At 38.8% G+C, this 25556-nt stretch overlaps 1 protein-coding gene across 4 annotated transcripts in view; it reads left to right on the plus strand.

Annotated features, from left to right (window-relative positions):
• ANKRD12 (ankyrin repeat domain 12) overlaps nt 1-25556 on the plus strand; it is a 48808-nt gene that overhangs the window by 1170 nt on the left and 22082 nt on the right. For 3 of the 4 annotated variants that reach the window (XM_081014089.1, XM_081014092.1, XM_081014090.1), the window contains exons 2-4: nt 15440-15534; nt 18130-18266; nt 22833-22980. In XM_081014089.1, coding sequence (XP_080870215.1) covers nt 18180-18266; nt 22833-22980 — 235 coding nt within the window. In that variant the 5' untranslated portion in view covers nt 15440-15534; nt 18130-18179. The remainder of the gene's footprint in view (nt 1-15439; nt 15535-18129; nt 18267-22832; nt 22981-25556) is intronic. The other variant, XM_081014091.1, reaches the window with a different exon arrangement.

Below are 25556 nucleotides of genomic sequence, written 5' to 3' on the forward strand. Positions count from 1 at the left end.
GCCCTTTCTAAAGGGAAGAGGCAGTGTTGAGCGTGTGTGTGTGTGTGTGTGTGTGTGTTAGCGCGCGCCAGCGTTTGCGTGTGTTTCGACAGGCTGCTAGGGGGAGAGAAAGCAACAACGAACGTGCAGTAAGTAATTTCTTTTTCAAAAAAAATGGTGCTTCTGGAGCGTAAAGGAAATGCTATTGCCAGTATCATTCTGATGGCTCATGTTTAAAATTCGTAGAGCAGATGACAGATCTTTTTTAAAAAAAAGGTTATGCTAGTGCAACACGTGTGTAATTCGCTGGGATCATTGAACTTTATGCTTGACGTCTAAGATACAGCCTCCTGTGCTGAAGATTTTTAGTGCTGTGTCTTTGTTAACTTTTGACACTGCTATTCCTGCTTCAGTGTTTGAAAGTGAAGATCATAAAAGCCACAGTAGTATTAGTAAGCGTATATTGTATTGAGAGCTTGAAGAGTTTGACTTGGGTGCTGTGTGGCCTTGGACAATCTCTTACCCTAGTAGGTACAGTACTAGGGATGAGTGTCTGGTCCAGCTTCTTCCTGTCCACACGCTACTTTATACCACGCATACAATTATTACTGGATGCCACATGCAGAAAATAGGTGTAGGTGTGTGCAGCAAATGTTTCATAATTTAAACAGCAATTTAGTATTTTTTAAAAAAGCATAGGCCTCATGCAAGTGAACCAGGACAAATGCTACAAGGGGAGAGCTACCCTCGGTAGCCTCCCATGTTTCCTAGCTTTCCAAGCTTGGACAATATTTTTTCTGTAGTCAAATGCAGCAAGCAGGTAGTTCCTGAGCATGAAGCAAAACACACTCACTTCTCTGGGGGACAGAGAAGGGGGGTTCCTTGTATGTAGATCTATGTCACTTAGAACCACCAATTATGGTAACCTCTGGTGATCATAAAGGAGGCAGAGCTGCCCAAATATAAAGTCTTGGCTCAAAATCTATTTAAAAATATACAGACCATTACTTTCTTCACCTTCTGGTCACCATTCTGAACTCATCATTGAAAACATTATAAATGTTAGTTGCCTCCATAGTTAGAATTTACTTAAATTTCCCCGCGTGTTTTACTAGCCTTATTGAATCTAGCTACAGAAAATATTCAAATTCCTTCTCAAGACACCTTGTTTCTATCTGACCCAGCTCTCTTAACCTTTCTAACATGTTTGCCTGTCCTGTGATGTGCTGTGCTCTTGCTCTTATTTGAACCTGTTCAAATAAGCCTTCCCCTGAATGATTGACCAAAGTTGAGTATAGTTCAAAATTATGGCTCCCTGACACCATATAATGTGGCATTAATACTCTGCAGTTCTTCCTAAAAACAAAGACCTACACGTGTAATATGTCCAGTCATTTAATGTCCTTTGTTTATGGATGCACTGTATCTGTTGCTCATCTGAAGCCTTGTTCACTTACTGACTTTTTTCTTTGAACCTTTTGAGAATTTCATATTCTGGATGATTGAAGAAACCTATAGAGGCTAGCATGTGAAAAGTAGAAATTTAAGTTCTAGAATTGGCTTCCAATTAAAATTAGACAAGTGTTTCATTTTCTTGCTTTTAGCCAGCTACTGAAAATGTCTATATTTAATAGGGCATCCCCCCCCCCAAAGTGTGACTCAGCCATTTTATAATGTATACTGAATTTGTGCAATTTGATGTTTTTAAGATTTGTTTTTACATTGCTGTGTGTACTATATGTTCTTTTTTATACCTTTATTGTAGAGTGCTTAAGAAACATTTGTTGGGAAGTGGTTTATAAATTCTTAAAGTAAGCAAATAAAAAAATAAGTCTGAGGAGAATTATACTGTGACCCAACCTTTTTTTGTATTTTTAAAAAATAACTTGGCCATTTAAAAAAATCATTATCTTGAATAGTCATAACATTTAAATATTATTAAAGGCGTGTGTTTGTGTGTGTGTGTGTGTGTGTGAGAGAGAGAGAGAGATGGAAATGATTGCACGCCCACTTTTTCCAGTTCCATTGTTTTGGTACCTAATGATTTTCTGGATCAGTCAAAAGACTGGACCAGTTTTTCGAATGAACTTCTATATCTGGATCTAGAAATTCCATTATCTTGGAATTCTGTATAGCTACACCAGCTTCCTAGTGATTACCTCATCCCCAGTGTGATATAAATCATCAAGAAAAAGTATTATTCAATCTTTCATTTAAATAAAATCCCCCCTTCGGAAATTTAGATATTTTCTCCATGCCTGTAACTCGTTGCTGTGATAATCAGATCTCTGACATTCTAGGGGTATAATCTGGAACTTCTGATCAAGCAATTCATGTGCACTGTGTAAAGAAAATATTTAGATTCCTGTATGGTTCTATCTTTATGCCTACAAGGATATTAAGCAAGATTGTTCACTTTTTCAGGATGGACAAAAAACTTATTGTTAAAAATGATACTGCTCAATTTATTTATTTATTTATTTATTTATTTATTTATTTATTTAAGTTATTTATATACTGCTTAATCATTAATATTTCTAAGTGGTGTACATAAAAACAAATTATGTATACATTTAACATATTTTGGTTGGTGTTAGATACCATCTGTAAAACATCTTTATCAAATTTTCTTTTATTGCCTCATAAATAAAAGCTTCCATACCAGGCGCAAGTCTAGCCCCACATTGAACACGTTGCAGTAGTCTAGTCTTAAGCTTGCCAATGCATGAATCACTACAGCCAGGCTATCCTTGTCCAATAATGGTCATAGTTGGTGTACCAGCTGCAGCTGGTGAAAGGCACTCATAACAGCCAGTGCTGCCTGAGCCCTGAGTGACAAAGATGGATCTAGGAGAACTCCCAGACTGTGCACCCATTTTTCCAGACAGAGTTACTCCATCCAGGGCAGGCAAATGACCATTCTCCCAGACACTGAAACCACCCACCCACTGTGCTTCCTATAATTTTCTTTAACCTGAATATATGACTTTTTTTAAAAAATGGAGTTAATTTTATTTGTTTTATTTCACAGCCTTTTTATATTGCTAAACCTTTAAGTGGTTTACAGAAATAAACAAAACTATCAATAAATGACAGTTTTAAAACGGTTATTTAGAAACATTAAAATAATAATAATAATAATAATAATTTGTACCCTGCCCTCCCCAGCCAAGACCGGGCTCAGGGTGGCTAACAACCGACATAAAAACAAATTGATTGAAATACAACTTTAAAAACAAGAGTAAAATACAGCATTAAAACATTAAAATGCAGCCTCATTTCAATGGAAACAAAAATCAAAAATGTTTTTTTGGGGATGAAAACGTCAAGTCTTCACCAAGGCTAACTATCCGGACTGGTCCTACATGGGCCAGAAAAAAGCCAGGGAAGTCCCTAAATAGGAGTTCCATCACAGGAGGAGAAAGGAAAAAAGAAAGAGGGGAAGGGAATCAAAGTGATTCCAAGCCAAAGGCCAGGCAGAAGAAAAATAATTGAACAAAACTATTAAAACACATATCAGCTTTCTATATGTCTGGATAGGTTTGCCTAAACTAAGCAGGCTCCAAAAAGAAGTACAAGTAAACAGGGAGTTCCAGAATGTACGGTATATTCCGCCACCCTAAAATATTGATTTCTTACAAGTGTAGAATGAGTGTTATGTAACTGTCAGTTCCACAGATCAAAGTGGTTGAGTGGCTATACAGTGGTACCTCAGGTTAAGTACTTAATTCGTTCCGGAGGTCCATTCTTAACCTGAAACTGTTCTTAACCTGAAGCACCACTTTAGCTAATGGGGCCTCCCGCTGCTGCCACGCCGCCGGAGCACAATTTCTGTTCTCATCCTGAAGCAAAGTTCTTAATCTGAAACACTATTTCTGGGTTAGCGGAGCCTGTAACCTGAAGCGTATGTAGCCCGAGGTACCACTGTATATGGGGTACGGCACTTTCACAAGTAAACAGGTCTCAAGCTGTTAACAGCTTTAATTACCAATAGTAACACTTGGAACTTGACCAGCTGACAAATCAGCAGACTTCAGACTAGAGCTGTTGTAAGTTTTCAAGGCCTCATTCTCGTCAACAACCTTGCTGCAGCATTCTGAACACTAATTGCAGTTTCCAAATCATGCACAAGGGGAACTTTATGTAGAGTGTGTTACAGTACAGTAATCCAGTCTTGAAGTCGCTAGTGCCTGAACTACCATGGTCAAGCTCTCCCTGCTCAGAAATGGATGTTACTAGCCACAAGCAGCTGGAGTAGGAGAGGACAGTGGGTGAAGAAAGAGCTGCGAGTGGAGGAGGGCCCTTTTCCTATTTGGGAAACTCAGCAAACCTGCGACACCTGGGTGTGGAGAGTGCGGTTGAATGGGACACAGCTGTGGGTACCTTGAGGAAGTACAATCCACCCTGGGCCTGCCCTTAAAATGCAAGTCTAGAGATGATGTCTAGAGTGATGTCCACTGTTTCCAGGATCTTGTCTCACTGTGAGACTTTTGTGGGTGAGCTGAGAGTTGTTGGACCCTGGGTGAGAACCCAGAGGCTGGGAGGGAGGGTGTGCCAGAAGGAAAATGAATATATTTGTATTAATGTAACTTTTTATATGTAACTGTATTTCTGTAATATTTTGTTAAAGTTATCTGTAGTTGCTTCATTTTTTTTGTACACTGTTTAGAGATATTTTTAATATATTAAGCGGTATAGAAATCAATCAGTCAAGTGGTAAAAGGCATTTCTTGCCACTAAGGCTACCTGATCCTTTGTTTACAAAACTGGATCCAGTAGCATCCACAGACTGCATTCCCGCTCCTTCAGGAGGAGCAGAACTCCATCTAGCAAAGGCAATTTACCAAATTCTTAGACACAGGAACAACTCATCCATGGTGCCTTCATCTTACTAGGATTCAAGTTCAGCTCATTTTTCTTCATCCCACTACTGTGTCCAGGCACTGGACATGGCCTCTCCTGATTCAGATTGTATGGAGAAAGAGAGGCAAGTGTTATCAGTGTACTAATGATACTATGCCCCCCAAATCCTAATGACTTTCATCAGGGTGACCTGATGGTAATCTGTCAGGTTGAAGGTTGCATTCACATATAAGTAAAGAAGCATATCTTTTTCTAAGTCAAAATTATGTCAACTTGCCAGAGTCTGACAAGTTGACATAGGCACTAGAATTCAGCTTCTGGAGGTAGAGAATTATCCACAAGTAGCATACAGAATGACTGTCAGTACAGTAGAAGTCCCATTTCTTTGTTCATAATATACTGTACTTCAGATCTACATGTATAATGAGCAAAGGCAGTTATTAAATAAGCAAAATACCATTTCATCTTCTAAAATGAGAAAAATATTTAAAATTATATGTACTTTCTATTTTGGTTTAAATTAACATGTTGCTAAGACTTAAAAACAGAGACAATGAATGGAAAATATTTCAATTAAAAAACCCCACTAGTAAATAAAGAGCAGCATAAAGAGCAGCAATTAAAACTGTTCCAGCACAGGTTAAAATGTAAAGGCACTACAGTGTGAATGCTTTTACAGTCTGGATAATGGTGACAGATGCAGATTATGAAGGTAGTATAAAAATTTGGTACTCTGTTCCAGAGTAAGATTTATAATGCTGTAAAGATTGCCCTAACTTCGGTGGGGTGAGGGAAGAAGTGGCACAAAACAATTTAATGCACTGGAATGAAAAACATACTGAGAATCAGGTGTATGAAGTATTTGGCCTGATTTTGGGATTGGTGGTGGGAACTATGTAACTAAGCTTTTGCAAGTGTTTAATAAACAGCGACCAAAATCAGGTAATTTTGCACTAAACTGTTTTCCCTTGTTTAGTATTCAGAGAGACAACACTTATGTTACCACCCATATCTGCTGCATGAACAATCTGTTGTAAAACATTCTGGCATTTTTCAGTGTGGCAGTATTGATATGCATCTGCCAAAAATATTATTAAAAATAACTAAAATCCTAAATTAATAGTATATAGAAACAAGTGTTATAATAAAATCAAGCTTTTTTATTTCCAAATAATTTAAAATCATGTTTTAAAAACATTTTATAATCTAAAATGCATGAACAAATTTTAAAGCATTTGTTTTAAACCCAAGAAGCATAAGCACAACTATATAATTTTGCGACCATGTTTAGGGTAAAATAAAAATGTCAATCAAATAATGGTTAATAATAATATAATTTATTATTTATACCCCACCCATCTGGCTGGGTTTCGCTAGCCACTCTGGGTGGCTCCCAACTGAATAGTTCCCATTTAGGAAGGCGAGAATGAATATAAAGAAAATCTGAATGCTGACTTACAATTTTAAAAAATCTGCACCTTTCCTCATCAGTGTTTCATACTAATGTGAACTCTCAGGCTATTAGCTGACCAGTTAGCTGCTGTATGTTGTACAGTTCAATCTTTAAGCATGTTAACTTTTTAAAAAGGAGCACTTTGTTCAATAGGGACTACTCCCAAGGAAGTATGTGTAAGATTGCAACTCAAAATTCACGTTACTGTTTTCTGACTCAGTTGGCCATAAGGACATCAACTGTCTCAGGCCATAAAGTTGGAAGGGGAGGATTTGTTGATACAATATAGCTGCTGGATGCTCCCTGACTGGTGTTGGTCTATGACAGGGCCTTTCGGTTAGTGGGCTCCCATTTACAGACTGTTCTTCCTGATTAGGTGTATCTTTCCCCTTATTATTAATGTTTAGGTGGAATTTGAGGCCATTACTCAGGCATTTGGTGGTTGACAGATTGTTTCTGGCAACTTTGAAATTATTATGAGGGTATTAGAGTTGTTTTTAACATTTTTGTATTGTTTTATTGGTTGTTTCCCATGCCTCCTTTTTCTCCAATGTGAAACATGACAAGTAAAACAAGTAATGTTTGCTCTTATGCATAGGAAATGTACTGTAACAGGAGAGCTTGGGAGGAATGATTAGGGGAAGGAGCAAAGAAGCACTACTTCATCAAGCTCTGTCCACTGGTGTGGACAGCAAGCAGCAGAATAGTAATGAATATAATGACTTAAAAATGAGGGTGTACAGGTACTTACGTGCCAATCACACACAGAGAAGAATGCAGCTTGGAATTCTATTGTTGCTCAAATGCAGTCTGTGGTATGATTGATAACCACTTTGTTTGATTACACTATTTGTGGCCTTTAATGGACAACCAGAAGCTTGCCATGGTTGCCCATTAGTCCATGTTAGTTAATGCAGTGTGCTACGAGTGAAAAATGTTCAGAAAATAGAACTGGTACAGAATATGGAGACTGAATTATTAATCAGGACTTGTCATGTGGAACGTCATAACAATATTGATAAACCTTCACTTTCAAATTTGTTTCATGTTTCTGGATGCAATTCATTATGTTATTTTGGACCCATAAAGCCCTTACCAACATATGCAAGGGTATCTGAAGGAATAAAAGTTGCTCTCTGTTGTATAAATCTGCTCATGCATGGATATGATCATCTGATGTCCTGCTCTGGAGGTCCTTTGAAGTTAGGCTGCTTCTCTGTTCATCAGTTGCTGGCAATCCCAGGGACAGTGGAGTATGGTGAAATTTTTCATAGGGGAACAGTTGGGGCCAGAGGTGCCAGTTTGCGAGGTTGATGAAGTGCACATGACATCAAGACATCCAAACATTTCACATGTGAGCATTGCACTTCTCTCTCTAAGCTGGACAGAAGTCTCTTGCACTTTGGGATGGAGGCCAGGCCTCCCGACAGGATGCTGGAGCCCTCCTGCCTCCTTCCCAAAGCCCAAAATTGTGGGCGGGCTCTTGGACCCATTGGAGCATCGTTCCTCCTCCCCTAAGCCAGGCATAAGCTTTCTGGGCTTTGGGAAGGAGGCGCCAGGAGAACATTTAGGGGATTAGCCTAGACCCCCTAGTCCACTGACTGCACACCACTACCCAGAAGGGGAGGGTTCTCTTGTGCTTGGTACCTGCTTTCGGGTTTCCCACAGGCATCTGATTGACCACTGTGAGAACATGATGCCGGACTAGAGATGGACCCATGGACCTGACCCTCTTATGTTTGTTATGGAGCCCTGATTAGACATAGATTCTGGACACCAGTTGAAAATGTTTCTATTACTAAACTTTTAGCAGTATTTAATTTCAGTCTTCTGGTTTTATTGCTGTTGCTGTTGGTTTTCGATTTAATTTTAGATGTAATTTTTAAAATCTGTTAATTGTTTTATTCCGTTTGTAATGTTTAATTTTGTTTGTAAGTTGCCTTAGAAACTAAGTGGAGAAAGGTGACAGATAAAATTCTTAACTTTTCACATTGTACTCTTTAGTATATTAAAATTTAAAAGTATAACTAGTATTAGAGATGGAGCTACAAACTGCTGCATCCTAACTTATTTAAATTAGAGCTTTCAGCTTGTTTAAGAAATCTTAGCTAATCATCAGATGTGTTAATCAATTAATACACATAAACTTACATGCAAAAGTTCATTTTCAAGGGAATAGTATAATTTGTTTCTTTTAGATAGCGTGCCTATATATTGCTAAATGCACCAGTTTATAAGAAAAGCTTTTTGAGAGTAAAGGGACTATATCTCTGCTAAAATGGTGGCTGCCATCTGCAGTTTTTATACATATTTAACATAGATCAAAATGTGTTGAATAGTTAATCAGGCATATCATTTAGTTGATTAGAAAGATCTTTAACTGATTAAAAGTTTCACTGTACATTTGGAAAACTTTCTATCAGCTGGTGTTTAAAATACTGGGACTCCACTTCATGGATGTAGCTATGGTGTATAACTTGTAGGACTGACAGGGTACAGATCTCAACTATACATGACAAATGTATCAAATTGATGAGGAACTCTGGTTTCCCATAAATTCCTGAAAGTGGTTCTACTACAGGAGTCTTGGGGGTATGCAGTGGGATTCCTCTTTAACCCTTCCCCCTGCAGCCTCCATTCTGCTCCTGAGTGTTCCCCACTCCAGTATAAAAGATTGTTGGGGAAAGAGGGGAGAGGAAGTCCCATTTTCACAAGTGGAAGCCAGTTGTGCAAATTGAACACCACAATTAAATATTACCCTTGAAGTGGATATGTAATACAAACAGACCCCTCTATGTAAAACTAACTCTTACAAAGGGATTTTCAATAGTGCTTAGTATCTTGCCATTTTATGTGGTTTTAAAGAAGAAAATTGAACTGAGTGATCTTAAATCCATTATAAATTTGCTATCAGTTTGCTACAGCATGGTTCTCTCTCATGTTCCCCTGCTTCGAGGTTGTGATGAGGGCTAGATCAAACACATTGAGTTCATATGCAAGGTACCTTCAGTGCTGGAAAAAACCATGATTCCCCACCTAGGAAACTTAAATATGTGTATAATATAATAGATACTTTGAAAGGCAATTCTTTCCCAATTTCTGTAAACCAGACTAGATGCCATGGGTATTGTCAGGGAACTGCCATCAGTGCCGGAGGGAGAGAGCAAAAGCCAGAGGGATTCCAGAGAGCGTCCAGGGATTGGGAGAAGCAGCCCATCTTCTGGGGAAAAGAATCAGCATAGCACCAGTGGAGAAGGGGGGCAGATGGGGGAAGCGGCGAGGCGGTCCCATGACTCCTTGCCTGGGACCAGCGGGGAGAGTAGGGGTCCTCCGTTGCCCACGCCCTCCTTGTGCAGAAGGCTTTCGCGCAGAGAGAGTAGGAGGAGACTAGGCGTCAAAGAGCTTCTTTGCTGGAAGAAGTTTAAGGAACGCCCACTGACGGATTCTGCCAGCGATTGAGTCAGCCACGGGTGAGTGGCTGTCCGGACAGAAAAGGTTCACTTAGGCAACCCAGCCAGGTGTTTGCACCCAGCCGGGGAGATAAGCACCGGTTTACGCACGAGCAACCCCTAGAACCATTACAGGTATTTATTACCAGTAATGGTAATAATGGTAACCAGAGGAGAACAGTGCTTGGTTTCTGCTTGCAGACTTCATAGAGATGTCTGGTTAGGCACTGTAAGAACAGGATGTTAGACTAGAAGGGCCATTGGCCTGATCCAGCAGGCTCTTCTTATATTCTTAACGTGCCTCTTTAGATATTTTTAAGGAATGCATTCATTGTTCAGTCATTCTCTTCCCCCTACCCTGGCCTGATAAAATGATCTTGTACTAAGATAATATTTGTGCCTATATCTGTATGAAAGCCCTTGTTGCTAAGTGATGCAAAATTTTGTATCATCATGTAGTCATCATGGGTTGTCTAGTTCTGAGCCCCAGAGCAGTGTCTGGGAAGGAGTGGCCTGCAAGGATTCAGAAGTTGGTCGTCCCTGTCTTAAACAGGGCAGCAGGAAGAGTATATTGAAGCACCCGTGCTGTTGTTTTTACCCAAGCATCAGAATAGCATTGGAGCACTAAGCCCAAAGTGGCAAGAATGATTGCAATAGCATAGGCAAGGTGCTATAGACAGAAACCTCACACTTTTAGGCAAATTAGTGTGTTTCGCTCTTTTTCTTCTGGTTCTTAGAACCATACTGCCACAGACGGTGAATTCTTAACATATGTGCTAAATGATTCTGAACATGGTTTTTGGAAAAGTCTGTAAATCAAAAGTTGGAGAATGGGTAGCAGACTTACAGCAATCAAACTGCTTTGTGTGTAATCACAATTTTAACAATAGCACCCTTCATTTTTGTCATAATTTCCGTATGAGAAATCATAAAAAATACTTTATTATTAATTTCATTTTTATACTGCTTAATATTTTTAATTAAAAAATATCGCAGCGGTTTACAACCTATATTAAAACGTCAAATAAAACAATCCAGAATAGAACATTACTGAAGAAAGTCAAGTATGCATTCAAAGCAACATAATTAACAATCGCATGCTAGCAAATTCAGATCACCTACTTTAAATTAATTTGGAGCTCTTGTGCAGCAAACTCACTCCCTCAAAATATTGGACTTTTTTATATAAGGAAAATGATGGGATCCAATCGCTGGAATAGCCAGGCCACCCTGGTAATTGTGAATTTTTGTCAAAAAGTGACCAGGTGTGCAGCGTTGACTACATTAAAAAACAAACCACTTATCTATAGACAGGATAAAACATGCCTTTAATCCTTACTAAGTATAATAAGAACTAAGGAATTCCCAGTTACTGCCTGAACTCTTGATCTTTTCAAAATGTGGGTGTATGCTGTTCAACATTGTCCTGCTCATCAAACATAAATTGTTGTTGTTTAGTCGTTTAGTCGTGTCCGACTCTTCATGACCCCATGGACCAGAGTACGCCAGACATGGCCAGACCCCATGGACCAGAGCACGCCATTTTATTGGCGTCTAATTCAAACATGAATTAGACACCAATAAAATGATCTATGAATGCTTTAATATACTTGTTTTTAGCATCCCAATCAGTATCTCTTACCAGCACATATTAACAGCAATTATAGCAATTTCAGAAGCCTACATTTCAGGCTTTATTTTGTTTCACTTTTCTTGTCCTGCACCATCTGATCTGATGTGCTCATCTGAAAATTAATCATTAGAATAACCATCCAATTCTTCCTCAGCTATATGTTCACCATTCTCTGGACTTAATACCCAGTTTCACCACTGTTGGAGTTTGAACATGTTTGTGCATGTGAGCCTATTTGCCAAGCAAGCATGTCTGGGCAGTTCAGATGACTTGGTGCAATTGTACACTTGTAGGTAAAGCATGGCTTTGGGTGTTGGCAGACCATTCAGTATATGGTATATGGGTGTATGATTTCAGGTGGCCCAAAGCTTATTTTAGGGTGCACACTCCCAGTTCCTTGTTCATTTCCATGTACATTGAATATTACTAGCCAAGTGTGGCACCCAAATGAAGCATTGGACCAGTGTTTCATACAGGATGCTCTTCCTTGAGGTAAGGGTGTATGTTTTGAGGTTGCTGGAAGCTTAGTTTGGGCACATAAACACACAATTTCTTTTTCATATGTGCGTACATTGGGTATAACCACTAAGGGGGCCCTGGGTTAGATTTATATAAGTCGTTGTTGCACACAAAACTACATGATTGCTGCAGCACTACCACCTAGATTCCATCTCTTGGGTGGCATAGCTGTTTGGGGGGACTGGCCAGGTTTTTTGTCCCAGGTGAAGCCTCCAGAAGGGCGCCATTGAGGCTCCCAGGCTGTGTGTATGTGTACGCAAATGCGTGTGCAGGGGGGGGGGCAAACTGCGTAAAATAAAGCCTAGTTTCCCCGCTGCATCATGTATGGTAAGAATTTCAGTCCTGGTTCATGGACTATATAGAAAACTTGGCAAATAACTGCAACTGCAGTTTAATCACTGTCTCTCCTTCCTCCTGTAGATGGCAGCAAGGAATCAGTTTCTTTTGATAGCAGTAACTAAACCTTTCCAATTGTGACCCCTTCAGAATGTCAGTTTCTTTCCTCTAGTATCTCCCTCCCCCAGTCCCTGGGTCTGGTTGGCCCAGCTGTCCAATCATGTAGTGACCGTTCATCTTCTTCTGTTTTGGTGGAGCCATTTTAGTTACCTATATCTCATCACTTTTCCACTTTTGATGTGCTGGGTTCCCCTATGTGGCTCTTGCATTCAGCTGTAATTCTTCTGCAATTGTAAGCAGCATAATGGGCCATTAATTAAATGAGAAATAGTATCCAAAGGTGCTTCAAATCTTCACAGTCTTGTCCAGATGAGGCAGAGCAATGGGTGATACCCACTGGGGCAAATTAAGAATCTCAGGACCCAAGAAGCTAAAATTTGTTTGGAAATACTTATTTTAAATGCATCAGCAGACCACCAGTGAATACATTTTAGCTCATGAAAGTTATTAGCATGGAAAGTCTAGGGCTTGCTGGACCAAGGTAGCTGCTTAATTTGAGAGTTCCTTATTCTAGTAGCTCAAATTACCCAATATGAAGCATAAAAAGTGATAAAACACAGCTAAAAATAGAAGGAAGCTTTGAAAGATGTCTCAAGGTTCTGACTGCTAAAGAAAAATATGGTTTAAAATGCTTCAAAGCGATACCTCTCGGTGAGGCTTCAGGATGCTCAGCAAATCTGCATGTAAGTGAAACTGACATGGCAGAAGGAAGGAAAGTGACAGCTCATGAAGGCGATAGATTTGAAGCCGAGCTACAGCAAATATTAGATAAGCATACACGGTGTATGAAGAGTGCATTGATAGAGGGTCGGAAAGCAGTGATGCAACCCTGGGGAGAAAAGGTAGAATTTATTTCAGCACAAGTGGAGTCAGTGACAGGAAAGAGACAAAGCACTGAATTTGAGCTTTAAGAAGAAAGAGAAAATAAAAGACATGAAAAAAGCAGAAAGAGACTGAGTGGGCCTTACTCCCAGGCAAGGGTGTGTGGGGCTATAGTGTTTTATCTAGGCAGCCAGGGCTCCTCCACATGACAAGATCTTTTTGCCCCAGGTCAGTGAGGACCAATTGCTTTTTAAAATTCTCCCATATATACAGAACACCCTGTGTGCCTCTTGCACTGTATCTGTAGTTCCCCCTTGTGTCCAATAATTGGGGTCAAATAAGTATTGTTTACTTTTTAAAATACATGGAAGAAGGTTCTCCTTTGCAAGGTTCTCAGTGCTGCTTTCTTCTTGCCACTGACCAGCAACTGATGACTCATGGACTGGCTCCAGTCTGTGGTAGTCCAGTCTGTGGACTACCACTTTGAGTAGCAATGTTGTGCGCCCTGTCCTGGCTCTTTGTTGTGAAGTATGAGTTATGTTCGATTACAGAACATTCAGCATGTATGGACAGGTGTTGGAAAAGGTGTATTACGGCAATTGTCATTGCACTTAAGCAAATCATACCTGAGTGTTTGATGTGCTAGAATGATGCGGTTATTAATTGCTACATCGCATTAAAGAATGCTATGTGAATTATAGGTATATGCTAGAATGTTAAGTGTAAGATAATACAAGTGCTTTTAGAAAAATTGAACCAGAGAAAGTGTTCTAGTTCTCTAGCATGCCTACTTTAAAAAATTGTAGTTTTATCCCAAGCCAAATCTCCCTGTCTCGATAGAGTTCTGACTAGAACCACATCACAGACATAAAGTTTTCAGTTATTGCAAAATTGTAATTGGGTTCACAGAATCATTGCAATTATCTAATCCTGCCTGCTCTCCAGCCTTCACTGTAGGCAGCTTGAAATTATTATTGACTCTCTTCTGCTGAAGCTGCAGTGGTATGCATCTGTAGAGAGAGAATATTAGAACTCAGGGTTATATCCAGTGATGTTGCTTTTTCCACACAAGGACTTTCATGTGTGCAGCGGACATTCCCCTCCCTCTCCCCACCCGCTAAATCTGTTTTGGGATTTTGCCAATCCAGTCCTTTCTAAATATTTAGAATACAACCTCCATAAACCCCATCTAATATAGCCAAAAGTCAGAGATGGTAGGAGTTGTCCAAACACTTGGAGGATACCAAGCTGGAGTTGACTGGATTAGTAGATGATACCTGTGGTGACTTGCTAGTCCCTGAGCTCAGTTTCAAGCCATAAAATAAGACAATACACATTGTGCTATATGATGACCACTGAACATGTTATTTGCATAATTATTTCCCTAAACAAGCTGCTTTTCATAAAGTAATCATAAGTTCATTTTCAATACATGTTTCCTTTAAAGTTAAAATTGAATTATAAAGCACATTATTTTAAGCTTTTTCCTGTTTGTGTCTTGCTGCAGATAAAATAATGGGTTTGTTCTTTCATTGCCATGTGTTGAGTATGTTGGCATCCTGTGCATTAATAATTTGGGCTCATTCTCTATGTACCGTTGATGAGGCGGGTGGGTGCAAGAATGCAGTGAGAATGTTGGTATTGCTGTTATTTCTTGTTTGTACTGCTGTTACTTTGCTTTTTTCTCTTCTGTTGTGAGTTCATAGGATTCCAGCCAAGTTATGCTGATGTAATCCTACTGTAACTGGTATCAAGGACCGTAGTATAATGGAACCAGGCTGCATGATATGCCAACTCAGAGATTCTGCGTGGTTTATTGGCTGGTTCACAAATGCATATTCCTCATCTAATTACTGCAGCAAGCAGTGGTGACTATATGTATGAATGAGCCATCACAAATCAAAGAGTATGAATAGAAGTTTCATATTATCTCACATCATTGCTCCACAGTTTTTTTCAATGCTGTATTTTATACATTCATATGCAAGTCATCAGGCATTGAATATGTAACATATGAAAAATGTTAATTGAAAAATAACATGGCACTAACATTATCATTGCTGCTTTCTGAGTAGAACCACACTGAGAGTGTGTGTTAAGCAATATTTTATTTTCAATTACACAGTAATATAGCTAGAAGTATTTAGGAAATAAAGTTAAGATTTATTAAAGCATTTGTTTACCATATTTGTATTTTGAGAAAATGGTTGGCTACAATTCTTAATTATCTTATTTACTTTAGTAATTGTAATAATTTCTATTTAGATCTGCTTTGGATATTTCATACTAGCTACAATAAGCTGACCTCAAGTTTGAATAGTACTGGCAGTCTGGAACTAACAACTGTGATTCCACTTTAGGTAATCTCCTTTTGTTTGTTACCTCACTTGTCACAGCTTGGTTTTTTTTGTTGAAAATGGAAATCCATGACTTCTTATTGTGAACCTTTTACTTTCTGAAATTAAAAAAGGAATGTTTGTGCAGATTGAAGCAACATTTCAGGATTTGGAGGTACAATCCATCAGATCAGATACAATATTTCATTTCTAATCCCACAATTAAGTAAAAGCCTCTTAGAATTTGGTGCCATTTAAAAAACTAGTGGTAAAAGCTAAGGATGTCTACAGAAGCTTAGTCTCCAAAATTTACATTTTAATTGAAAGTTCTACAGGTGCTAATTTGGGGCTCAAAAATTGTGGGAGCAAACCTTAAAAGGAGAAATGGAAGGTCACTGCTGGAATGCAACTTGGCAGGGAACCCTTTTAGATCAATTTCAGTGTATATGGCAGAATACTCTATAAAACTGTTGCTTGGATGTATGGTCCTAAACTTTGGTTAAACTGATATATATAATGCACAGTCTGTTACTGGAGGTTTGTAAACAAAGGGAAAACCCCAAAGTGGATTTCATTACCGTTTCATCCCCCCTTCATGTTGTTGTATTTTTCTAACAAAACATTTAGTTTTTCACAATTATGTAATATTTTGTCAACAATAATATTAATGACAAGAGTAAATATGCTATAGAAGATAGGGTTTGGGGAAGATGAGTTTACAACCATGAGGACAAGACAACTTTTCTTGGCCTATATACAGAATTGTTAACCATGCACTGTGTAGTGGCTGTAGCAAGCCCAATATTATCATTTTCTTCATCCAGTAGATTGCAGAAATGCTAGGCTTACTGCATACATAGGCCTTTCTATGTGGTTGTAGTTATCTATGCATTTGGTTCTCCAGAAGCTGTAGCAATCTGGGGATAATGGCTAAGATCCTAACTTTCCTCCTTTGAACTGGGCAGAGTTCGTGGAGCAGGCCTTTCCTGCCTCCTCCTTTGTTCTGCAGCTCCCTGAAAATCTACTTCTGGGTTTTCTGGGACCATACAGAATGGATTGGGATATGGTGTGGAGGCTGTAGAATGGAGAGGTGGTCGAAATGCCCCCTCCCAATTTGAATGGAGGAGCCACTTTAGATTCAAGCCAATGTGAATAGAAATACTTATCTTGATGAAAGTATATATGAGTTTTCTAAATTTGTTGTCAGTCACTGATTTTCTTCCTATCAGTGAATACTTCTTCTTCATGACAGTATCTAATCAAATGAACTGGAACATCACAATTCTAAGTGTGCTATGGTATCCTTCTGGAGTGGCTGTCTGAGTTAGGGTTGGGTGGCACCGCTTTGCGGTGGTTCCGGTCCTGCTTGGATGGATGTTTCCAAAGGCTGATGCTTCCAGAGTTCTTCAGCCCTGTGGAGCCCTCAGTGTGGGTTTCCTCAGGCTTTGATTTTATCCCCTATGCTGTTTAACATCTACATGAAATTGCTGACTGGGGTAATCTGGAGTTTTGGAGTACGTTGTCAGCAATATGCTGATGACACACAGCTCTACTTCTCCTTTACATCTGCAGGTGTGGCAGTGGATGTGCTGGACCCTTGTCTTGCCTCGGTAATGGACTGGATGAGAGCCAACAAACTGAAGCTCAATCCAGATAAGACTGAGGCACTGTTAGTGGGCGGTTCTCTAGACCAGATGGATGGGAGGTTGCCTGCTCTTGATGGGGTTACACTCCCTCTGAAGGAGCAGGTACGTAGCTTGGGGGTACTTCTGGATCTTTTGCTGTCGCTTGAGGCTCAGGTGTCCTCAGTGGCATGGAGTGCCTTCCATCAGCTTTGGCTGGTGGCCCAGCTGCACCTTTATCTGGATAGGGATAGCCTAACTACTTTTGTCTATGCTCTGGTAACCTCTAGGTTAGATTACTGCAACACATTATACATAGGACTGCCCCTGAAGACAGTTCAGAAACATCAGCTGGTGCAGAATTCGACAGCCAAGTTGCTCACCGGTGCAAGATGATTTGAAAATATTACATTGATTCTGTCCTGGCTGCCAATTAGTTTCCGGGCCCAATTCAAAGTACTGGTTTTGACCTGCAAAGCCTTAACAGCTCAATACCTCAAGGACTGCCTCTCCCCATATAAACCAACCCAGACTCTGTGATCATCATGTGAGGCCTTTTTTTGTGTGCCTCCTCCACAAGAGGTCTGGAGGGTGGCAATATGAGAATGGGCCTTTTTTGCATTGTCTCCCCGTTTGTGAAATGCTCTCCACAGGGAGGTTTGCCCGGCACCTTCATTATACACCTTTAGGCGCCAGGTTAACCAGGCCTTTGGCTGAGTATCATCATATATTCTTTTTAATGTGTTTGTGGGAGGGGGTGGTTGCTGGTTTGTTTGTTTTGTTCTTGTTTTTATCTTGTATTTTTATGCTGTAAATCGCCCTGAGATCTGTAGATGAACGGCGGTATACAAATTTAATAAATAAATATATTTGTGAAACCCTGAAACTGATGACTCTAGATACACTGAAATGTTACCCAATACTTGTAGATTACTTCAAGTATGCTGATATTTATTTTTTCTTTCTTTCCCCATCTTTCTTGTCTTTTCCCTGGCAGATGCATAATGAGCACTCTGATGCAAGATAAAGTCAGTGAACAACTATAAAATGCCCAGATTTGGGTCAGCAAAGGCAGTTCAGATTCAAAATTCTGACAGCGATAGCACCATGGTGGAGAAACCAACTGGAAGAAAGGTATAAAAAGAAACTTGATTAAGAAGATTACATTGCAGCTAGGCAAATCCATGAAAGCAAAGAACATGTATGAGTCAGAAGAGATAGCATTATGTGCAACTAAACAAAGTTGTAGGAGGTACTTGCTAAAATAACTCTGCCTGTGGTGTAATGAGCTAAAACCCACCATAATCTCCTCTTTCACTGTGTGCCCTGAAACTTTTTCATGCATTCTTTCATAGCTGATGACATTACTTACATTTAAGGTGTTTTAAAGTTGATAAAACACAAACTTGAAGTATCCCTCTGATTTTTAAAGAAACATTCACAACATTCATTTTAAAGTATTTGTGAGGTGTTATGTTGTGAACTTTTGATATTTTCTTTTGAGTAGAATTCAGTATGTATCATATTAAGATTAATATGAAAAGACTGTTGCCTACCTAATAGTATTCCAAAATTAATTCCTTCTTTCAATAGGGCTTAAAGTAGGCCTGTTAGCTGATCTGATCATTTTATCTGACTTAATCCAACCTTTTCCAACCTGGTGACATCCAGGTATTGGAGAACTCCAGCTGTGCTCCATTTCATCTAGCATGGTGAATGGTCAGGTATGATGAGAGTTGTAGTCAGTTACTATCTGGAGGGCACCAAGTTTGGAAAGCCTGGTTTAATCATTGCATTTAATCAATAAATTTTATTTTAAGTTTAAATAAATATGTATATTACCAAAATACCAATATGAGAAGTGTTAAAAAAGCTGAAGGAAGTGCAGTAACTTAGAATTTTAGAATCTATGGCTCAGCTAATTATAGTTGTCATTAAGGTTGCTTCCACACTGGTGGGAAGAGGGAATTGCTGGTGTTTTCTCTCTCAATTTTTTAGAGTCCATACAACTTCATTACCAAATTAATGCATTCTATGTTGTCATCCCATGTTATTTCAAACCTGATTTCTGGTAAACATTTGATAATAATTGGACGTTGTGAACATGTGCCATTTAGGTTTTTAGGGCTATTGTGCAATTACTTGAAAGCTTCCCGTTCACAAATTTAGCCTATTTTGTTGCTTCCAGCTTAGATTAGCAGTGGGGATGGGGGTGGGGAACAGATTATTGTCTCGCATCTGTTCCCTGTTCTCTCTCCAGGGAGAATGAAATTAATTGCTTCCTTCAATTATTTGTTCCTCCTCTTATTGCAAAGCACATTCACAATAAAATATAATGGGAATTCAAGCACAGCCCACCCATACTGCAGAGCTTTGTCTTGCCAGGAGTCAGTTTATTGGTCCTTAATTGGCACAGCACTGAGTCCAGGCTCTGGTCCTGGGCTTGCAAGGCCTCTCCCAATTCAAATGTTACAGAAAAACAGAGATGGGTATAATCAGTGTCCTGATGGCACCTCATCCAAGTACCCCTAATGACTGCTCCCAACAGATTCATATAGATGTTAAGTAATGGTATCCTGCAGCACCAGGCAGCACAAAATGCTGCTCTCTGAAACCAACCAAAAACAGTGCCCCCAGTTTCCATCCCACAGAGCTAGTTCAGGAGGATACAATGATCAAGGCCATATACTTAGGGATTTTTCATATCCTTAAAAATCAAAAAGATGGCAGCGCCCATTATTGAAAAATGTTTCTCTAGCAAGGGGAAAAAATGTGTTTATACTTTCTAGTAACAACTGCTGAGAAAAATATTTATGCTTTAACACACCAAAGCTGTTGGAAACATGTCAGGAGTGCTGTGAATCTGTGTAGCTGTCTTTTTGTGTCTTTGACTTGTGTTTGAGTAAGCTGGTTTTGATCCCTTTTTTGAGAAAACAGTGATGCCACCTTGTACATTCCACTCCTTTGATAGATATTCTTGAGAATAGGATGGAAATGACCTTGAGAGGTCATCAAATCAACTTGTAAAAATATAGAGCAGCACTATATCAACTGCATATTTGAGTTCTTTTAGCAGTGCCAACCCAGAATGATGGCAATATTAGTTACATCAAGCTTCTTGGGGGAATTTTTTATTTGTCACAGGCAACTTGTTGCCTTGCTAAGCCAAAATGTGGGCAGTAACTAGCCAGGATGGTATAACAGCCCTTTAATTTCCAGTTCACAATCCTAACAGCTAGGGCACAAAATGGTTCCTCCATCATCCATGTACTTTTAAAGTTAGTTTTATATATCCAGAGCTACTACAGTCCGTATATCCTTGGGGCTCTGGTCTTTGATTGTAGCATCCTTTACAGCTATAATCTTAGCTGTCTTGTGGAATGAGATCAACAGTAGTCACATAGCATTGCCTAATGATGTTGCAACTCCTGCTGTGACCTCCAGGCCTATGTCTCCAATGAGCTGCAGAGAAATATTGATAATTAACAGTTTAAGTATCAGCTTTGTAATTTGCCTTTAACTGAATGAAATGGATAGTTTCATAATTGGTGGTATTCAAGATATTTAAAAGAAAATAAATTATGAATTATTACAGTGGATTGTTGTATTGCTCTGAAAATATGGTGGAAATTTAAGATAGCAAGATTGTGGCAAGTAAAATATATTCCATGTATTGCTGCCTGGCTATTAGTGACGATTCATGAAAAAGCAGTTTGTCTAACAGACATAATCATAGCTACATTGAGTGTAACTTAGTGTAATCTGCTTGCCTACATTTGTTCAGTATTATTAGATGAGCAAACAACTTTAGTTTGAAAAATATAACTTAAATTCTGAATGAACAAGCCATGGGAAATGATTGGTTTGTTTGCTCTTTTGAAAATCCATTAAAAATATTAACTGCTCTGTTTAAGATGCTAAGTCGGATTGAAATTTAGAATTGTACTTACTACATATATTTTATGTGAGCATTTTAAAGGATTTTGATTTCATTAATTAATATTGTCTGCTTCATAGCAGTAATTTTCATGACATAAGAAAGCTAAGTTTTTTTAAAAAAAACTTACAGTAAATGCTGTTTCACAACTGCTCTGTTTTCTACCAACTAGTTCCTCAATATTCAGCATAGTAAACATTTTAATAGATGGGGGCTGGCCAACTTTTTTCAACATGGAGAAATCGGATTATCCCCTAGAGCTGGACTCCGTGGATGGGGAAGAAATTGGATGTCATTCACATTTTAATGCTAATCTACCTAATTTGCATTTCTGGAAACAATCTGTGAACCAAAACAATAGCTATGCTTTGATATTCACATAGCTCCAAATTTTATGATACAGTTCTTCAACCAAACAAGGAGTACAGAAATTGCAGAAATTGCTTGTTTATATTATGAGAACTGCATACTAAAATGTTGGATTTTCACTAAAAAAAATCAAACTGATGTAGAAATGTGGCAAACGGAACATAATAATGGAAAATATGGGAAACCAATGGCAACAGATTTGACTATCCCTAGTAGATCCAGTCCATCCATAATGAATGTGCATCCCCAGGGTAATGAAGATTATATTCTATTACTAAAGGGAACACCTGCCAAATTGGAAGCACTTCTGTGTCTGACAGGTGCTGCACATGAAGTGACATGTGAAGCCTGCCAGGTGGGCAGCAACACCTGGCACGCTGTTAAACAGAACTTAACTCCAGCAAAAAGTGAGGCTTGGGTGCCCCAGAGTTCTGTGATAATGCAGAGACTTCTCAAGCTGTCTCACTTTTCACAGGAGCTCCCTCAGTTGGAAGTGATGCCACTAGCACTGTTAAGCACCATGCCAGGTGCCAACTTTTTAGGTCAGTTATTTCCACCCTAAAACAGAGTGCAGTGGGAAATACAGAAAAAGAGGCAGGGGTGGAGTCAGAAAATCTAGTGGCAGCCAGATTACGTAACTTAAACCATCCCTGAAATAGATTATTGTGTCAAGTATGTTTGTCTACTGTTTGCCCAATCCACCCTTTATTGAGAAAAGGACTGAGTCTGAGAAAAGAATAAGAGCTAAGCATTTATCCAACCTGCTGTTGTATTTTTTTCAGTGTATATTTAGAAAACTAATGTTGTCTTCTTAGGTAGATACACTTGTAATTTATATTGTTAAGAAAGCAAACTTTATACAGTCAACTGGCCACAATTATAGTTGTAGGAACTGAATCACAAACGTCTATCAAATTGTACTTCTGAGTTCAGTGAAATATTTTTACACATGTGTTGACTGCATTAGCTGTTTTGTTCCTAGTGTTTTTCTGTGACATAACAAGGCATTTAGCTTTCAGCTTCACTAGTCTTTATTCTGTCTCAATTTTTCACAATAACAGTTTTACTCTCCTTTTTAAACTTTATTTTGTTTTTTGTTTATACTTTTTATTTATTTTTAACATGCTTTATTTTCTTCATTACTTATGACAGAAAGCATAAGATGATGCAAGATTCTTTAGCATTCCATTACTATTCTGTTCTGTATTTGCTGTAGTAATTCTGTAGTAAAGTCTAATAATCCTAGATTGTTGTAATCTGAGGAACAGATTAGAGGTGTAATTCTTCTATTGGTTATCTGGTTTTTCATAGAATGTGTTTATTTTTATTTTTATTTTAAATACGCTGTTAATAGTTTTATGTAAACATTGTACTTGTAACTCTGTTTATATCAGAGCAAGGACAAGATTGCCTCCTACACCAAAACTGCCAAAGTGGATAGGAGTGATGTGGGAAAGGAGATGAAAGAAAAGTCTTCCATGAAACGTAAACTTCAGTTTAATGTTAGTCCATCCAGAAATGAAGATCGAAATTCAGACACAGGTAGTGCCAGTTTTATTTATTCCTCTTGAAAAAAATTGCTATAATAAACCTTCACAAAAGATTAAAAAGTAATAGTAAAGTGCTTGCTTATATCCCACTTGTCAATCATTAATATAGCTGCACAGTTTTTCTTACCTTTTTTCCTAGTGCACCTATTAAATGAGCAGTCTGCCCGTTAATATATGTTGATGTTCCTGGAAAAACCAGGCCTGGCCTGATTATTCAAATCTTACTGCTTTCAGCTTCCCTTACCATAATGTGTTCTACTTGGGATGCTGCATAAGACAGTTTAGAAGCTTCAGTTCATTCAGAATAGATAAGAACATAAAATGAGTCCTGCTGAATCAGACGAAAGGCCCATCTAGTCCAGCATTTTGTTCTCACAGTGGCCAATCAGATGTCTGTGAAAATCGCACAAGCAGGGCCAGAGTGCAACAGCACTCTTCCCCATTTGTGCTTCCCAGAAACATACTCAAAGGAATACTGTGGAAATAGAATGTAGCTAACATGTCACATAGCCATTGATAGCTTCTTTCTTCTATTAATTTAACTACAGTAATCCTTTTTTTTAAGTCATCCAACATTGATGACCATCACTGCATCTTATGGGAATGAATTCCATAATTTAATCATGCATTGTGTGAAGAAGAGTGTTTTTTGTGTGTGTTGTGAATCTTTTGACATTCAGCCTCACTGGATGGCCCCAGATTCTAGTATTATGAGAGAGGGTGGAAAACGGTTTCCTATCAACTTTCTCCACACCATGCATAATATTATTCATCTCTATTATGCCCCCCTTACTCCCCTTTTGGCTTGCCCTTTTGTAAACCTTTTGCACCTCTACAATATCCATTTTGATGTGAGGTGACCAGAACTGTCTCCTTAACCATCTTAACCAAACCTGAATCTAAACTAAAACTTCCCGAAGAAACTGATATCAGCTTGCTCTTGGAATGAGATCTGCAAAATGTTTGGGACTTCCCCGTTTTAGTTATAGCAATGTATTTCACTAATGATTTTAGACATTAATACAGATAACTTAATGCTCTGTTAGCTGGTATAAACTTTATCATAGAATGGTAGAGTTGGATGAGACCCCAAGGGTCATCTAGTCCAACCCCCTACAATGCAGGAATCTCAGATACAGCATCCATGACAGATGGCCATCCAACCTCTGCTTAAAAACCTCCAATGGAGAGTCCACCACATTTTGAGGGAGTCCCGTTCCACTGTCGAACGGCTCTTACTGTCAGAAAGTTCTTCCTAATGTTTAAACCTGGTGTTTATTAGATTTGGTTCTTTTATACTTTCAAAAGTAGTAATTAAGTCTTAGGTTTGGCATGATTTGCTATTTGTTAAAAACATGCTTTTGAAGTGCCTTATGAATTGTTGGAAGCTTTGGATTGTGTCCAGTGTAGGACCGCATGAATGTTCTGTCAATGCAAGGATTTCTGCATGTGCAACAGAACTCCCACCCTTCCCCTGTGTGCCCTCTAAACCTGTTCTAAGGGTTTTCTCAATATCTGGAGCAGATTTGGGTAGAGTGAGGGAGGAGAGAGGGGGAGGTCTCATTACAGAAATGGAAGCCTTTGAACTGACAGGATAATGCCCTCTGTTTGCATTGCAATGCCAGCAGAGCTTTATACCACAGCCAATTAAAGTTTTCTACCTCATAAGATATGCCCTGGAATATTTTGGAGAAGAGTTGCTCTTCCTCAGCATGCTGCTTTCAATCTAGATTGATTTCTTGATAAAAAATTTGGAAAACCCTCTCCTTGATTACCTTATCCACACCTTTTCCTCCCTAAACATGCCCCATATAAATGAAAAAAAGGAAGTGGTTATTGTGATATTTGTATGTGCCCAGCCACAATGTGCAGATGTAGAAATACTTCCAGTTGCCAGAACTATCTACATTTGTTTTCATCTGTTTTATTATTTATACACTAGCGGCAGGGTAATGCAGAATCAATTCACAATGAGCTTTTATTTTCTGAATGAAACCAGTTTCTCAAGAAGCACTTTTCAGGGGCCAAAAATATGCAATAGATCTAGATTCTGTATGGACTACACAGAAAAAAACAAATACTCAGTCTCCATTGCTTTTAGAATAAAATGTTGTGCATACACAGCCTGAGGTCTACCTCCTCTGAGACCTGGGACGGGCAAACTTTAATAGTTCCATCCATCTCTGGATTATATTCCACAATAACAAAAATATTCTGTTGAAACATGCTGTAAAGCATATGCTCTGGAATTCTTAAAATGTTGTGAATCTCAGACTCCTCTTACATAGTTGTTTCATTCTGATGTTTGTCCATCATGTACTGAAGAACTTCTGTGGTGAAGTACAGTATGTTCTCTACAAGTGTTCTGCAATATTTCCCTGTAAAATCACAATTTGTTACTGCTTTAGACTGTTTAGCAATGGTGTGAATTCTTAATTTTCTAGGCATTTATTTAACAGCACTGTAAAGCTAGCATAAGGATTCTGTAGGAATAACAAAAAAGTGGCATGCCCATATATCTATATTGTATGCCACACTTCCTTGCTCTCCTCCACCCCTTTTCTCCCA

This window comes from Podarcis pityusensis (genome assembly GCF_964106645.2).
Source record: "Podarcis pityusensis genome assembly, chromosome: 7".
Taxonomy (NCBI): Eukaryota; Metazoa; Chordata; class Lepidosauria; order Squamata; family Lacertidae; genus Podarcis; species Podarcis pityusensis.